Source organism: Vulpes vulpes, chromosome 16 (assembly GCF_048418805.1).
Source record: "Vulpes vulpes isolate BD-2025 chromosome 16, VulVul3, whole genome shotgun sequence".
Taxonomy (NCBI): domain Eukaryota; kingdom Metazoa; phylum Chordata; class Mammalia; order Carnivora; family Canidae; genus Vulpes; species Vulpes vulpes.
The window spans coordinates 25,383,538-25,402,390 of record NC_132795.1 but is presented as its reverse complement, the minus strand read 5'-3'; the positions used below and the strand labels follow the sequence as shown (position 1 = coordinate 25,402,390).

General features: G+C 36.1%; 1 protein-coding gene across 1 annotated transcript in view; it reads right to left on the bottom strand.

Annotated features, from left to right (window-relative positions):
* The window catches only part of DNAH7 (dynein axonemal heavy chain 7), a 234,359-nt gene that overhangs the window by 43,084 nt on the left and 172,422 nt on the right, over positions 1–18,853 (bottom strand). The window contains exons 50-54 of the mRNA XM_072740992.1: positions 16,385–16,518; positions 15,152–15,487; positions 8,050–8,176; positions 6,577–6,771; positions 3,753–3,845 (exon numbers count right to left, since the gene is read on the bottom strand). Coding sequence (XP_072597093.1) covers positions 3,753–3,845; positions 6,577–6,771; positions 8,050–8,176; positions 15,152–15,487; positions 16,385–16,518 — 885 coding nt within the window. The remainder of the gene's footprint in view (positions 1–3,752; positions 3,846–6,576; positions 6,772–8,049; positions 8,177–15,151; positions 15,488–16,384; positions 16,519–18,853) is intronic.

The following is an 18,853-nucleotide window of genomic DNA, read 5'->3' as shown; positions in this document are numbered from 1 at the left end:
GTTAGGTTGTGTATTTGAGGCCTTTCTTGTTTTTTGAGATAGGCCTGTATTGTTATATACTTTCCTCTTAGGACTGCCTTTGCTGCATCCCAAAGCTTTTGAACAGTTGTGCTTTCATTTTCATTTGTTTCCATGAATTTTTTTAATTTTTAATTTCCTAGTTGACCCATTCATTTATTAGCAGGATGCTCTTTAACCTCCATGTATTTGAGTTCTTCCCAAATTTCCTCTTGAGATTGAGTTGCAGTTTCAAAGAATTGTGGTCTGAAAACACGCAGGGAATTATCCCAATCTTTTGGTACTGGTTGAGACCTGATTTGGGACCCAGTATGTGATCTATTCTGGAGAATGTTCCATGCACACTCAAGAAGAATGTGTATTCTGTTGTTTTAGGATGGAATGCTCTGAATATATCTGTGAAGTCCATCTGTTCCAGTGTGTCATTCAAAGCCCTGTTTCGTCGATCTGCTGCTTAGACGATCTGTCCCAATTGCACCACTAGGTGCAGATGTAGTGATCCTACGGGGCACCTGCACCCCAGCATTTACAGTAGCAATGTCCAAATAGTGAACTCTGGAAAGAGCCCAGATGTCCATCGACAAATGAATGGATAAAGAAGATGTGGAATGTGATACTATTCAGCCATCAAAAAAATGAAATCTTGCCATTTCCAATGATGTGGATGAAACTAGAGGATATTATGCTAAGTGAAATAAGTCAATCAGAGAAAGACAATTATCATATGATCTCACCCATATGTGGAATTTAAGAAACAAAACAGTATCATAGGGAAAAAGAAGGAAGAGTAAAACAAGATGAAATCAGAGAGGAAGGCAAACCATAAGAGACTCTTAATCATAGGACTCAAGCCATAGAGACTCTTAATCAGTTTGTTTCCTTCATCGTAGGAAACAAACTGAAGGTCACTGGAGGGGAAGTGGTTGGGGGAACAGGGTAACTGGGTGCTGGGCATTAAGGAGGGCATGTGATGTCATGAGCCCTGGGTGTTATATAAGACTGATGAATCAATGACCTCTACCTCTGAAACAAATAATACATTATATGTTAATTAATTGAATTTAAATAAAGTTTTTAAAAAGTATAATAGCCATATATTAGTTTAAAAATATATACAGATTCCAAAATCAACAATTTACCACTAGAACTTGGAGAACCTGGTAACAGCAAGATTGAAAGGTTTGAGGTTGCTAGTAATAGAACATACTAATAATTTTTTACATTAAGGATTATAGGTGTGATTGTATAAATAATAGTAATTAATCACCTAAGTTAAATTGAATTATGCTGCAGTAGCAAACATTTCCAGATCTCGGGGACTTCATACAACAAAAATCTTATTTCTTATCCCTGCAAAGTCATGTGGGTGTGTGGGCAACGCACTTCCTGTGCTGGTTCAGTGTCCCCAGCCTGCTTGTGGCACTTAAATATCAAATGCGATTCCACAATTTTGATGGCAGGGAGAGCCCCCTGGAGAATCTCATGCTGCCAGTTAAATGCTTTTGCCCTGACACTTCTCACATTTTATTGGCCAAAGCGAGGTTTATGGCCAGAGTCCTTCACTTTGTATGTGTGCAAAGGGGGAGAACTGGAAATAATAGTGAATAGCATTAATGTCTACACTCATCCAGCTACCCGAGGAAAACTCTAAAAGAGAGATGGAAACATATAGGGCAAAATTAGAAGATAAGGTGCCAAAGTATTGGATAAAGTAGCAATGAAAAGTATGAATTGATTTAAAAACAGAAACAGGGATTCCTGAGTGGCTCAGTTGGTTAAGCATCTGCCTATCTGCCTTGGCTCATGATCCCTGGGTCTGGCCTCCAGGGCGAGGGGGGGGGGGGGGGTGCGGCGATGGGGATAGGAGGAGTCAGAGGGCGGTCCCTGCTCAGTGCAGAGTCTGCTTCTCCCTCTCCCTCTGTTCTGAATACACCCTTTTCCTCTCTCACACACATGATCTCTCTCTCAAATAAAGAAAATTTAAAAATAAAAAAATAAAAAATAAAAACAAAAACATACAAACAAAAACCCCTTAGCTTGAAGATCTAACTCCTCATCTCCCTCAAATACCTTTAAAAAGAGAATGAATAAGTAATATTTGATCTTTTTGGCAGCTCAACGTATTTTCAGATTAAGACACCAAATTTTGTAAAACGTAAGACTAGGGAAAAAATATCTATAGGTGAAAAACTTAATATAAAATGGGAACAGAAGCTTCTTTGTTTTTTTCAAATCCTGAGGAGAGAAGATTGGAGGTCCATGCAGAATCATTTTAGTAGAATGGTCTTCAGTAGAAAGCCAAAACCTTCGAAAATTTTAATAAAAGGGTTTAAAAGAGAAAGCCGTATTAGGAAAGAGTGTGAAATATTTCATATTCTTTCAAATTTAATACTTGCAGGGCAAACTTCTAAGGTTCATCACTAAAATTTCAGTGGCAGTTCATTTTGAAAGGGCTACCAAGGCACAAAATGTTTCATTAGTTTAATAAGGATTCCTGAAAAATTGTGGCTACTCCCAACACCCAAGAGCAGGACAACATTAGGACTTTCACGGGCTCTAGGCACCTTGTGCGTCCTTCACCCATGAAAAAATACTAAAAAATATATTTTACAATTGTTTTAGTATAATTACTAGCATAATACAGACTGGATTATTTTTTCTAATTTTAAAATGAATTAAAACATTTTCACATAAACACCAAGAAGTATCATAGGCTCTAGGCACAATGACCAACTGACTCTTGGGCTCAGGCTAACAGCGTGCAGACAAGACAAACAAGAATTGCATTATGTCCACTGAAGAGACTATGGCTTACAGAGGAAAGAACTCATCCACCCCAGTTACCACAGATGCATGTAAAAACTTTTAAAAATAAATTGCTTTCACCACCTAAATTCTGGATTTTTGTTGTTAGGATGGAATTACTGTCTTAAATTCCCTAGCAACTCAAATTGTGAACATAGTAAGTTATGAAATCTTTATGTATTACTTTTACTTGAGTAGTAACAGAGGACAATTAGGATATTTCTTCAACTTTTTCTCAACATACCTAATATCTACATTTTTTTCAGAGTATACATATATCTCTGTGGATACAGGTCATTATATGTAAGTCAGTAGTTTGATTTTTTTAAAAATAGAGTATAATTATGCAAATGAGAATGTCACCAAGTACTGAAATTTGCTGACATGATAGGTCAGCTGATTCATTGGTTATATACTTTATCATTTTTAAGAGATTAAAATGAACAGTATTGACATTTTCCTTTGTAGTCAGCAGTGATGAATGTCTTAAAAACGATATTCTACTAGCTTTCCAATGGCCAACAAAGAACTATCTGTAAGACAGCATTTAAAAAGAGCCAGAAATTCTACTATAGCTGCTAGGTACTAACACCACTGACTAATATCATCAAAATAATGAGAATAAAGATGAGATTACAGCATGTAAGGAATTGGGGAAGCACAAATTAAAAGGAGGAATCATAAAATAAATAAAACTATAAAATATAACCTGGCCAGTTACTGACTTAGTGTGGCTTTAATGATGTACATACTTCTTGAAAAATGACTGCATTTGGAAGAAGTGGGATTAGTTCCCCCAGGCTCCTCCACTTCCCCTGTGATTATATAAGGAAATTCCAGCTGGCAGGGCTGGAATGGTGGGGGCGGGGTGGGGGGGGTGGAGGGTGGAGGCTGGAATCACTGAGCTGCTTTCAAAAGCCCACACTTACCTTGTCTGGCCTCAAGCAACGAATGATAAGCATCCTTTGAAACTCATTTGCTTTATCTTCCCAATTTTCAGGAAAAACCTCATGATGTGGTTCCTAAAATTACAGTAGATATAATTCAGTGTTATTTTAGAGATTATTTCTAAAGAGAAGAGCCTTTTGACTTAGAAGCGAATTTTTAGAGAAAGCATAAGATGACTAAATGAAATCAAGAATACTCATGTAAATTTTATTAGGCTAGGGTAAAGTTATGAAATAAGGAATGATAAGAAAATTTAAAACACCACAAAGGAATCAAAACTAGGACATGAATTAAGCAGGTTAATGTCAATATGAATACTAATCATTAGACAAAATGAAACCTGTTATTAAAAAATGTGCATATGGAGTTTTCCCATTATTTCTCCAAAGGCATTTTAAAAACTACCATCATCATCTATTTATAAAAAATAAATATTTCTTACAAAGGAAGCAAGAAAGGCATTATACTTAAATTTATTCTATTTCCTGTTTTGAACAATGTTTTGGTGTCTTTCTTATAAAGGTATATTTGAAACTGTATATAGTAACAAGCAGCCAAAAGAGAGAACTATTAAAAATATACAAGAAGAGAAGCATTAAGGTCCCAGGAGGGGTAAACTCAAAAAAAAAAGTGGGGGGAGCTTTTTTAATTTTAAAATTGTAAGAAAGAAAAAAAATAAAAATAAAATAAAATTGTAAGAAAGGCTATGTGGTATCTCATATTAGAAACCTCCAAGCTTGTCTTTTCCAGTTTGGGGCCATTATAAATAATGCTGCTATGAATATATTTGCACAGGTGTTTTTGTGGGATTTATTTTCATTTCTCTTGAATAAATATATGAGTGAAATTTCTAGGTTAAAATGATTGGTGATGGGCAGCGCAGGTGGCTCAACGGTTTAGTACCGCCTTCAGCCCAGGATCTGATCCTGGGGATTCAGAATCGAGTTCCATGTCGGGCTCCCTGCATGGAGCTTGCTTCTCCCTCTGCCTGTGTCTCTGTGCCTCTCTCTCTCTCTCTCTCTCTCTCATAAATAAATAAAAATTTAAAAATAAAAAAAAATCTCCAAGCTTCATTCAGCATAGTGAATAAAATTTCTATTTGAAATTAGAATGAAGTACTCACAAAACACATTTGTCTGTAGGAAATATATTTTTATTATTAATAGGGAGAAGTCCAAAAGAGATCCGTCCAAAATATTTACATTTATGTATAGATACAATCTGTCACGTATAATACAAGTAGGTAACCAAATAAAAATGTTCTTCACATATCTCACTCTTTCCTTCCCCTTCCCATCTTCCTCAAAGACAGCTCTTGCATATTAAACCCAAGAAAGCAGGAATAAAGAAGTAGAAAAAAATAATTGCAAATTGATAAAATATTAGCCCTTGTGCTAAAAAATAAAATTAAATTAAAAAAAATTGAAGACAGGCAACAATTTCTACATGTTCCAGAAGGGAAATTGTTTTACATTTTGTGTTGACTATAATAGTCTCCAATTAGCAAGATAGGATTCCATGAAAAATTGTTGGAGCACTATTAGCTTTCCCTTCTGAAGGGGAGGTGGAAATTTTCTTCTATCCAAGGTTCTTCTAGCTAGAGTACAAATCAAATTTACGTGAAACAGATTAACAGGAGAAAAAAAACCCCAAAGTTTGATTACATGTACATGGAGGCCCATTAATGAAATGGAGACTTAAAGAAAGGATCAAGGCAAGTAGCTTTTATACCTTCCAGACTAATAAGAGACCATAAATCTGTGAGAAATTGACAGGAAAAAAAAAATTTAACTTTGGGAGTTTCAGTTAGTAGGGAATTCTGAACAGAATTCGGGCTAGGGGAGTAAATTAGTAAAAAGCAACAAGCCTTGTTGATACAGCTTTCTAAGCTCTAAATTTCTGGTCTCTGGTGATTAGGATGTGTTTTTACCTTCTGGTAGAGGGAGAGGACCTTTCACATGGGACATGTATTTCCTGTTCTCAGGGGGACTGAGGGTACTTCTTACACAGGCTGTCACTTAAGTAACTTTTATTCAAAATAATGCATATGCCAAAGTGGCACATTTTGGGTAGCTCCTCCTTGATCCCTACACCTCATGTCAAATGACAAAAATGTTTACTAGCTAATACCTTGCATTCTAGCTTATATCTGTATTTATAAACTGTGTTCAGAAAATCTAAATAATAACTCTTTTGTAAACATTTTTTTTTAAAGATTTGTTTATTTTAGGGAGAGAGAGAGCATGAGCTGAAAGGGCACTGGAAGAGGGAGAGAGAATCTCAAGTAGACTTCACACTGAGTGTGGAGCCCAATCCCACGACCCAAAGATCATGACCTGAGCTGAAACAAAGAGTTGGACACTCAATCAACTGTGTCACTCAGGCACCTCTGTAAAAAACTTGGCACCCCCAAACATGGGGCTCAAACTTACAACCCCAAGATCAAGAGTCACATGCTCTACCCACTGAACCAGCCAGGTGCCTCTCTTTTGTAAGCTTTTTAAGTCGCCTGCTACTATGATTGCATAGTCTAAATTGTTAATAAATAAAAACCTGGCATGGGAAATCAAAAAGAATATTTTAAGGAACATGCACTCCACACAATTCAAGGATTTAAACAGAAGTTCAGAAGAAAACCACCAACTTAGAAGGTGGGGATAATATAAATCTAAACCTTGATTTCAACATCTGACCAGTTGTTTAAAGCTTACTTAAATTTTGTTTTTATTCAAAGATAAGAATAAATTATTTGCATTATTTTCTCCATTTAAAAACTTTGGAATAAGCAAGAGGGTTAAAACATACCAAACTATCATACACTTTTTTCCATCCATCCTTTAAGTGCATAAACTCCCTACGAATGGTTTTGAAGGAAGGTAAATCATCTAGTCGACATATTTCATCCCATGATTTTTGGGGAAGCCACGTGCAAGGGTTGGCATGAGGATTATCCAACCCAATGCCACCAGTCAGCAGAAATCTCCACTCGGCTTTATTAATCTTTGGAAAACAAAGTAGCATGAAGAGTCAGAAATGAATTCATTACATACATAAGAAATTTAAACCATTTTCAAAGAATTGGCTGTTGATTTTTCAGTCCTAGGTATGGTTCTTGTGAAATTCTATATCGACTGGTATAGCAGCTCAGTACTTATTCATAAGAAACCAATCCATTCATTATAACCAGCTTTCAAAATAGTTCCATTGTAGATAGCTATTTTTTTGATAATGCTCCTCCAGAATTATTAATCTAAACATAAAAGTTTCACTAATCTAAACACAAAAATTCTGAGTATATGTTTTTTCTCAAATGTCCACTTAGAGTTTTACAGGCTCTAAAAATTGTGGGAAGACAGGAGGGAGAGGCGGGTGGGTGGTGGTATCAGCAAAACAAGTGAACGGACCTGGGAGACACTGGCTTCCAGTATGAAATGAGTAAGTCACAGTAATAAAAGGTACAGCATCAAGAATATAGTCAATGGTACTGAAATAGCATGATGTGGTGGCAGATGGTAGTCACACTTGGCTGTATAGAACTGATGAGTCACTATGTGGTGCGCTTGAAACTAAAGTAATATTGTGTGTCAACTATACTCAATAAATAAAAATAAAAATGAATAAAATAAAAATTTTAGGAAGACAACATCATCAATCTGTCATATTTTCAACTATTTTTCATAAAATATAATGAGGTACTGCTACAAAACTTTTGCAGGAAACTCAAGAATAAAGCCTCTACTCCTTCAGAATTTGACCAATGCATCACCTAATGAAATCAATGAATCTTAAACACCTAAGGGAATTAAAATAGTGAATTTACACAGTACCTCTCTTTTATTCTTACAGTGCTTCTTATATTTTAATTGAACAGATTTGAAATATAACAAAAATTTATGAAAGGTATTGTTAAGCCCAAATGGTTAGCATTGACTAATTTGCATAAGTTCTTAAAAACATTACCATTTATATGATTACTTGGTGTAAATTTATCAACATGTTTAGTACATTTATAAGCAGACCTATATGTGATTCTAATAGAAACTATTTTAAACTAAAACATGCATAAATTTAAGTAATAATTACAGAGTGAACTTTGCTTTATTTTTCACCTCCGTAAAATTCAGTCTAGTTTTGAGGTCTTGCTTTAACCGTAATTATTGTTTAACTATTTACAACCCTTTTGTATGTATACACACAAATACACACACACACACACTCAAATTAGTAAATTAGCAAATCCATGTTATTCTTTTTTCTAAAAATTTTACCAGTACTGACCGCACGTTCATGTAGTAGCAGGTTTATAGTAAGACAAAAGGAAAAGAGTAGCTTATCCTTCTCAAAGAGTGATCGGCAGACATTAACATACAGGGAGTAAGTAAAGTGATCCTTGAGAATTTGAAGCCTACAGGTCAACAGAAAGACAAGGGAATAAATAAAAATGCATTATACCTTAAAGAAAATGCCTTTAAGGAAACCTATTGTAAACCATTTAGATGTATATCCTTCTAATAAGCTTTCTGGCCAATTACCCCCAAAACAATCAAGGATCATCATTAACTAGGTGCACCAATTTGAGAGCTATGCAATGTAGAAACACTTCAGTAGAATTGCATTTTACTGTTGATTGATTTTTTAAAGAAAATCTTTCTTTTGGATAAAAGTCAATGCATGGTACATTAATCTATTTTAAAGATTTGTGGACTATTTTTAGCTATAAAGAATTTCTTGGGATAAAATTTGATTTTCTTATTCTGCAGATGCTTCCAAACATTCTATATTATATACTAAATTAATAGCTTCTTTATTAAATTAACATTTGTAGTGTGCTACTCTGCTCACAAATCTATAAAAGCTGGAGAAAGCACAAAACTTGATAAACTACATGTTTATTTACCACATTGACGGAAACATGGAAATATGAATAATCACAATATTTGTAACTAACAACTTTCTATTAAGTGCTAACATATGTTTTCTGTATTCATAGCAATTCCTTATGTGAATATAATACTTTAAGCATTTTCATTTAATTACGTCATAAGGAAAATAAACTTCATCATTGAAATATTTCTAGGTTATAATAGTAGTAATAGAAATGAACAGTTGGCTGAAAACCTTTGCAGAGAGCTAATGATTGACAATGGCCCAAACTAAGCAGATTAATTTAACTGAAGGAAAAATTAGTATAGTTTGATTTTGGCTAAGCAAAATTCTACCAATGTTTCTTAATGTGTCTTGAAAGAATAATCTATCAGTACCACCATATCTTGGCTATTTTCAGACTGATATCCTAGGCTACCGAACATCTCAGCTCTATTTTTTTCCTTACTTGTCTGTTCTTTAATTATTTTGTCCCCTGCCAGCATTCTCATTAAAAAAAAAAAAAAATACAACAAATTGATGTATTTTATTTCTAGTTGAGAAAACCCTCTGAAAAAGGGCTTGGTAGAGAGGGCTTTGAAACTAGTTGCTGAAATATAGTTGAATTCTCTGAAGATTTAAAATAATCATACTATTCTTGTCCCTATTTTTATGCTAATCATGGTCTTTTCACACTCGGCATTTAATTTGTCTCATCTGTAACAGTGCAATTAATACAGGGTAGCTCAGATTTGGTCTTTCTAAAATAAAATAAAAATGCACCTTAAAACAAATTTCCGCTTATAGAGAGGAAGATTGAGGGGAAAATTATAAGGGTCACTGGTATTAGAAATTCAAGTTCAGACTCATTAGTGGTAAAAATGTAGATTAAAATACAATTTTTTAATAATCTGTTACAGTGAAGAAGTAGATAAAAATGATCCTTTTCAATGCTGATGCATGAGACAGGGTTATAAGATCATTTGTGTCACTCCAATAGAGTTGTATATTTGAATAACCATCCAAGGTTCTGAAAGAAGTAACTACCTTTGTCCTAATTTGGGGGTTCTAGCCTATAGAAATAATTAACAATGTGGATGTTTTCATTTATTGTAATATTATTTATAATTTGAAAGCTGGAGATTACTTTTGAATCTTACAATAAGAAAATTATGGCACATTCATAAAATGGTGTATTGTGCAACCACTAAAAATTATGTTTCAGAAGAGTCTTTAATAACATGGGAAAAATTATCTTGATAGAGGTGGAAGGAAAAGAAAAAGGAAACTGTGCATGTGTGTGTATACACTTACATAGTTTTCTGAGAGAGATTTTACTTTGGTCCCTGTAACAAAGCTATATCTTTGTTAGATTTTTGTTTCTGTACTTATGTGTTTTTTTGCTACAGGTATTTATTTTACTAATTAAAAATTTGATTAAAAAAACAGGTGATCCAAATTACGATGGCTATTTCACAGTATACATATTTATATATATGGCTATGTCATAGCAGTCATAATATATGTTTGGTATAATAGTTAAGTAAGAATTATTATGAATAAAAATATTAGAAGGTAAACAAAAATGAAATATGTTTCCGTAAAAGGAAATAAGAGATAATTTTACTAGTTGCTATAAGTTTATACCATTAAACACCATCAGTTTATCCTACCTACCCCCTCCTCCTGGCAACCACCATTTTACTGTTGTTGTTTTTTGTTTTTAGAGGTATGAATTTTTTTCTGATTCCACATATAAGGGGTATCCACAGTACTTCTCTTTTTCTGATTTATCTTGGTTAGCACAGTGTGGTAACCAATGTTACCATATATACATATATACAATATATATATATGACATATTGATGTATATACAATGTCAATGTCAATCAATGTCACAAATGGCAGACCATGTACATGCAGGACAATGAAAATAGACACCCATAGCATGCCACTTATAAAAATCAACTCCCAAAGGGTCAAAGATGTAAACTTAAGACCTGATACCTTAAAACTCCTAGAAGAAAACATAGGGAAGAAACCTATCAATGTTGATTTCAGCAATGATTTTCTTGAACATGACACCAAAAGCACAAACATAAGCAAAAATCAATAAATGGGATTAATTCAAACCCAAAAGCTTCTGCACAGCAAAAGAAACAATTAACTAAATAGTGCCAAGAAATAAACCTATGCTTATGTGGGCAATTAATCTGTGACAAAGGAGGCAAAAATACACAACGGGGGAAAAGACAGTCTTTTCAACTAACGGTGCTGGGAAAACTGGACAGCGACTTGTAGAAGAATGAAACTGGGCCATTTTCTTACACCAAAAGTAAACTCATAATGGATTAAAGATCTCAATGTGAGACCTGGAACCATAAAACTCCTAGAAGAAAACAGGCAGTAATTTCTTTCATATTGGCCTTAGCAACATTTTTCCAGATATGTCTCCTTGGGCAAGGGAAACAAAACCAAAAATAAACTATTGGGACTACAGAAATTAAAAAAAATAAACAAAGAATGAAGCACAGTGAAGACAGCTATCATCAACACAAAAAGGCAGCCCAGTGAACGGGAGAAGTTACGCACATATGATACGTCTGATGAGGGATTACTATGCAAAATATATAAACAACTTATACAGCTTAAAACCAAAAACCCAAATAACCTGATTAAAAATAGGCAGAGGATCTGAACAGACATTATTCCAAAGACATACAGATGTCAAACAGACACACAAAAAGATGCTCAACATCACTAATCACCCAGGAAACGCAAATCAAAACCACAATGAGGTATCACTGGGCACTTTTCAGCATAACTAGAATCAGAAAAACAAGAAGTGTTGGTAAGGATGTAGAACAAAAGGAACCCTGTGCCCTGCTGGTGGGAATGTAGAGTGGCACAGCCACTGTGGAAAACAGTGAGGAAGTTCCTCAAAAACCTTAAAATAAAAATTTTAAAATAGTAATTCCACTATTAGGTATTTACCCAAAGAAAATGAAAACAGTAATTTGAAAAGATATATACACCTCTATGTTTACTGCTGCATTATTTACAAGAGCCAAGATATAGAAGCAACCCAAGTGCTTATTGACGGATGGATGGATAGAGAAAATGGGGGGTATACATATAGATACAATGGACTATTCCTCAGCCATAGAAAAGAATGAGATCTTGCCATTTGTAACGACATGGAGGGACCTAGAGGATATGATGCTAAGTGAAATAAGTTGGACAGAGAAAGACAGATACCATAAGATTTTACTCCTATGTGGAATCTAAAAAACAAACCAAACAAACAAAATGCAGAAACAGACCCATAAATACAGAGAACTGATGGTTGCCAGAGGAGAGGGTGTTGGGAGGATGGGCAAAATGGGTGAAGGGGAGTGGGAGATACAGGCTTCCAGTTATGGAATGAGTAAGTCATGGGAATAAAAGGTACCGCATAGGGAGTAAGTCAGTGGCATTGCAACAGCGTTGTACGGTGACAGATGGGAGCTACACTCGCGGTGAGCACTACATCTAGAGAAACCGAATCACTGTGTTGTACACCTGAAACTAAGGCAACATTGTGTGTTAACTACACTTCAAAACGAGCAAACAAAAAAAACCCCAAAGGAAAACAAAACAAAGGGCAACCATGAGAGAAAATTTTTGCAAACCGTATGTCAGATTAAGAATTAAGGTGCAAAATATACAAAGAGCTAACAATAACAGAAAAACAATCTGACTTAAAAATGGGCAGAAGACCTGAATAGACATTTTCCTAAAGAGGACATAAGAATAGGTAACAGGCACGTGAAAAGCTGCTCAGCATCACTAATTACCAGGGAAATGCAGATCAACACCACGAGAGATCACCTCCCCTCCTAACAGAACGCAAGAGATAATAGGTGGTGGCCAGCACGTGGGGAAAAGGGAATGCCTCCACAAATCACGTGTGGTTCTCCTCTGGCTCAAGCCAGTTTGCTAGCACAGATGGTCACTTCAATTAGCAGATAAATTTGGGATGAGATTTCTGCCTTTTTGCAGTCTCTTAGTGGACTGCCTGTGATGTGCAACACATTCTGGTTTAATGGTACCGCATGATAAACTTGTTTCCTTTCTCTACTACCTTTGTAAGGAAAATTTCTGGGTTGAGAAAATATTTTGCTTGGATACTTCTGCAACAATATACCAGCACAATGGAAGTGAATAAACCACTGCACTACACAAAACACTATGAATTTCACAAATGAAACGTTGAGTATAAGATGCAAGACAAACAAGTGCACACACTGTGATCCCATTCATGAAGATCTGCTACAACAGGCAAAACTAATTTATGGTGCTGGAAATCAGGACCGACTTTAGCTTGGTGGAGGTGGTTTGGTTAGTTTCTAGAAGGGGACACAAAGTGGGGTTTCTGGGCTGTTGGTAACCTTCTGGGTCTTGATCCAGGTGCTAGTTACACAGGTTTGCTCAGTCATGAAAGTTGAGCAAATACTCTGATTTCTGCATGCTTCTGAGTGTATACGAACAATTTCTGTGAAAGTTTTCAAATATGCTTTCCTATTTACTCTTTAGTTGGTTCCAGAATTATACTTTCAGGCTCACTAGAGTCATGAAAGGGATTTTCACTGTATTAAAATTAAGGGATTTTAAGTAAAAAAGACACATTTTATTTTCTAGATTTCATCCTAATCTCATATCTGGGTAAAAGGATTTGATTTTCCATAAATCATAAGGGACTATAGTCATAGTTATGAAGAAACATGTCATACGTGTGGATGAGTTCTAATTTGATGAAACAAGTCATAATAAAGGAACCAATAATTAGTTGTAAAGCAAAAAATTTTTCTGATTTTTAACTCTTGTACATAAAACATGTCTTTAAGCAGCAAAGAAATTTTCTTCTCTAGATTCCAGCAAATACCTTTTTTTTTTTTTTTTTTTTTTTTTTTTTAGGATTTTATTTATTTATTCATGAGAGACAGAGAGAGAGAGGTAGAGACACAGGAGAGGGAGAAGGAGGCTCCACGCTGGGAGTCCTATGTGGGACTCGATCCCGGGACTCCAGGATCATGCCCTGACCCGAAGGCAGACACTCAACAACTGAGCCACCCAGGCGTCCGTCCAGCAAATATTTCAATTAAAAAGTACTTAAGATGATAATATTTGGGTGACCTGGTTTTAAAAAGGTAGAGAAAAAGAACTGCAGTGAAAAACAAAACATTGTTTGCTATTGTGGCTCCATGTGATCAGTACTGTGATAAGTTCTGGGAATATTAGAAAAACAAACAAAACCGCCAAAACCCTTATCTCAGGGAACTCAGAACCTAGTATGAAAACCAGACATGCTTGTTTGATTAACTAACAATGCACATGGCTGGGAATGATTCGAAGAAAGGGAGCTAAAAAATCTTATTTTCTCTATTTCAGTAATCCCTCCTACCCTTGAAAATTTCAGATTCTGGAAGGAATAGAGAAATAAACGAAACATTTTTCAAATATCATAATATTAAAACATACTTTAAACTCCACCATCACATGTGTCTTCTTGAAGATGTCCACCTCCTATTTCTCATGGGCAGACAGCTGAGAAATTGTATGCTAAGCCATGTGCCAGTCTTTCCACCTTTATTGATCTCAAATTCAAGGTTGTAAAATAATGATACTAACAAGAAACTACTCAGTTTAAGAATATTCAAAATTTAGCAGAGCTCTACATGGTAAATGAAAGGAATTCAATTCAGATTGTCAGGAGGTTCTCATTTTGAATCTCTAAAAACTAATTCTTCACTGCCAAGTGATAAGTATTAAATTGAATTTCCTTTGTGGGTATGAGCAGTCAAGAAACTGAAGTACCTAGCTTCCTACTGATCAATAAAGTTGGAGAGTGCAGTGATTGCAATGAGCAATTTTCTTTGTTCAAGAGGTAATTTCGTGTTAGAGCTCATTAAAAATATGTTTTAATACCAAACTAAAACTTACCTGATAATAAATGAAATTCTACTCTCTCATAAATTTAGTGTTACGTAAGGTCCTAATCCCTTTATTTATTACGATAGCCAACTGGAAAATAAGGTATTTTACGTAAATAAGAATAACCCAACTAATCACAACAAGGTATTTTTTAAAACCCTGTTACTTGACAAACTGTAACTATGTGACTTTTGGAATGCGAGTTTCCAGAGGGTAAGAGTCCCGTCTTTTCAAGGTCTTAACCATTCTTTCCAAACCTCCAATCACAAATACTTTTGGTAAATGATAAGCAGAGATAAGTGTTTCCTCCCTTTAGAATGACATTATAATCCTATCTCCCTGTAAACGACTTCCTGGCAGGCTGAATTTGGCCACACTTACTCCTTTTCTCACCCTCAAATTTATTTCTAGCACGATGATTAATCAAGCCCACGTTAGCCATAAGAGTCATGCTCACGGCATTTCTGTAACAACAGTGAGAGCCACCAATTACTATTGAATTTTCATGCATCAGTCAGTAATAAATAGTATTTCTTTTCCATACCTTTTTACTAAAATTTCTGATTTCTCTGAATTTTCGATAGACAGGATATAAAGATTAATAAACCAGGTCAGTGAGTATTGGTACATGGGCTCGATGTTAGCTAGGTCGGCAATAGAGAAGAACAGGATGGTGGAATGGATGGCGATAGGCCGATAGCCCATGCGGGTGCTATCAATCTTCTTCTCTGTCTCTTCAGCTACTTCCTGCTTTTGAGAAATCTCATTAGCCAAAGCCTTGGAGGAAGATAATATCTTAATAGCAGTTTCATCTTCTAATATATTGCCTTCAGAAGATGAAAGAACTTCTAAAATCTTGTCCTCTATTTCCTTTAACTGCCTGGAATAAAACACAATTTTCGCAGAAGAAAAAAGAAATCATTTAAAATCCCTTCACGCACACATTCTTGTATGAGAAACAAAGAGCTTGTAACCCAAGAAATGCATCACTTTGTGACAAATACCCGTAACGGTGATATTGTATAATTAATTTCTTATCTTGCAAAATGTCAGAAAGACAGGCCTTTCTGCTCCACTTCTCTTCCCAACCATCATTTGCGTGGTAACTAGAGGGAGAGGTGTAAGCCCATCAAGTATCTCAGCCCTGAGTGAATGAAAGCATCGCTCCATTTATTTTCTAAAATTTTTCATGACTCCTGGAGCTTCAGCCTTGGTGCCTATGCTAGAGATACCATGAGCAGAAACTGGGATGCAGAGTGTCCACTTGGACTGTGCTCCGGGGAAAACAGATAACATCAATTACATAATGAATACTACAACTTTTGAAAATACATTGCCTTGATTGGTGGTAGACCTTCCAGGGCTTCCAGGGGCTGAGAACTTGTATATAGAAATATACTCTTAGGCAGTTTTCTACATGAACACCAAGGCATTGGGATGCCTTATCTTTTCCTCTTAAATCTTCCCCTTCGATGCATCTGCTAAATCTAACAAAATAGATCTTTAACATGTACTTTAATCCATTCTAAGTGATCTTGAAACAAGTAAGAACAATCCTGTGTTTTGCTTTGTTCTAGAGAGAAAGAAAGAGAGAGAGAGCACACGCGAACATGTATGAGTAGGTGAGGATGGGAGGTGGGGGAAGAGAGAATCGTAAGCAGACTCTGCTGAGCACGGAGCCTGAGATCACGACCTGAGCTGAAATCAAGAGTCCAGTGCTTAACCGGCTGAGCCACCCAGTTGCCCCAACAATTCCGTGTTTTATAATGTTGGAAACCTTTTGTTTTCAGCTCCTTGTAGTATCAAGGCTTGCTTTTCTTCTTCAAGGTCTGGCCTCTCTCGTGCCACCACGATTCCCAATAGCTGATCTTGCATTCCCTCAGAAGTGATCATGAAGTTTAATAATGTTACCTGTAAATGAAAGAATATACAAGAATTGCACGGTTGTTTTACTGAGAAAGCCTCTGCTTTTTTAAGTTCTGACCTTAAAATAGACTCGTTACTATAGTAGTATATGTGACAAGTGAAATTTGTAGACGTTTCTCATAGTCATAAACATAATATTTCAAAAGGTTTTGTTTGGTGATCAATTTATTCCTATTTCGAATGATCCAATTGTTGAGAAACTGCTTAATCCCCAAGTCAGGGCAGCCTGGGGATCTCAGTGGTTTAGCGCCACCTTCAGCCCAGGGTGTGATCCTGGAGACCTGGGATCGAATCCCACGTTGGGCTCCCTGCATGGAGCCTGCTTCTCCCTCTACCTGTGTCTCTGCCTCCCCCTCTCTCTCTGTTTCTCATGAATGAATAAATCCCCAAGTCAATTGGAATCAGGTTGGAAACTACCCTTCATCCTGGCTGGACGAGCTGATTTACATGTTAGGGATCGTAACGGTGTCAAAAAGTAAAGGAAATCTTATCAAGTGAGATAGAGGGAAAAAGAACACTGTCATTACCTGTCATGAGTATACATGATATTTACAATGTGATGATCATATCACATACTAGGTAACGCATGATATACAAGAGAATATTATAATGCGGCCGATTATACAATCATACAACAATATGACCAGTCACTATTGTGAACGAGGGAATGCGCGGTTTTAATGGTGTCCATCAAGGTGCAGTCTCTCAACACCTACTTTCTCTCTGTCTGTAATGATTCCTATAGGCTCTCTTTCCTACATCTTAAAGTTCCTCCTCCCCTGGTTCTTTCCAGGAAGTGGGAAAATAATCACGCTAAGGTCTCTCTTTCACAAAGCAAATAAATAAGTCATTCTCTTGCTCCCCCTACAATCCCTTCCAGCAATGGAATGATCTCTCTCTGGGCCTTCACAACTATACTTAGTGATAATGGTATTCATATGTGCTTTCCGTCTCAGTCTCATTCCATTCCCCAGTGCTCTACAACCTGCTCTCATCCCAGCCTCCACACACTCATCAATACACATAGCAATAAGCTAGAAAAACTTCCTGGCTCTGGTCATCAACGAACCCACAGATCAATAAACACTTACTTGACTGTTGCTTAATTTGACCCCCACCCTCCACTCCAGCCTTTTTACACATCTCTTTTGCAATCTGCCTGCCCTCTGCCCTTGTGTCTTGAGTTGAGGTCTACCCTTAGGTCTTCAACGTCACCTCCCATGCCTCCTTTCACGTGCCTTTCATTTCTGCTCTGCTGAACTGATGGTGAAATCCCATGCAAGCTGGCTGTGAAGTATCTGCAGGGGCTTCAGCTCGGGCCATTGGTGGGAGACTTTAGGTTTCCCCCCCTTGCCTAGCAAGAGAATTTGAGGAGGTTCCCTCTGCAAGAATAGGGTGATTCTGTTTTTGTAAGAAAATGTCCCACCTGTGATCTGAAAGTGTAAAGTGCCCCTAGACAGGTGACCCCCACCTCTGCCCAAACCCAGTACCTTCTCCATGGCGGTTTTGTCTAGGTTACACTTGCCCCCCTTCACTTGACCCGTGGTGGGCCTTGGATACCACTAGGGATAGATTACATGAGCATAATCATAAACTTAGATGGGATAATAAGAAATCCCTAAAATCGAACAATTAAAAAAACTCATTAAATATTATTTTGTAATGCTCTCCGGCTTTGGCATTTATTCATGGGGAAAAATAAAGCTTTCAAGAATTTTTCCCTTCTGACATGAGAAACCAAGTACGGAAGTTATATTTTCTTTAATGCCCAAACCATAGTCCTAGTATTGAGCCAAATACATGTTTTACAACTTTTACCTTCTTGTGTTCAGACACAAAGAGGTATTCATTCATAGTCCATTAATGCGGGATCTTATGAGATCAAGATTTTGTAAATCTAGGCATTCACTCACGAATAACAATAAACATTCAAACAAATAATAACAAAGAAACATTTCAAATTATATAACATATGATTTCATAATTTTACTTTCATTTAGATTCAAAAGGATTATAGCAGCATGATATCATCCCTTGGGAACTTTTGAAAGCAAAGGTACATAAAAGATCCTAAAAATAGGATTTAGAGGAAGTATTTTAATTTGTAAATGAAAGCAAGTAACTGCCTCACTATGTTTTCTAATCCCTGTTTAATCAATCCCAGCAATTAAAAATAATGAAGCAATAAGACACCCTAGGGATCTTAAGGATTTCGATAGTGAATCATAGATCAGTTTCCTTCCCACAGCGGTTTAAACTTCTATAACTAGTTACTGATGAACTAAGAATTATTCGTTATTTGTGAAATTTTCATAGATCT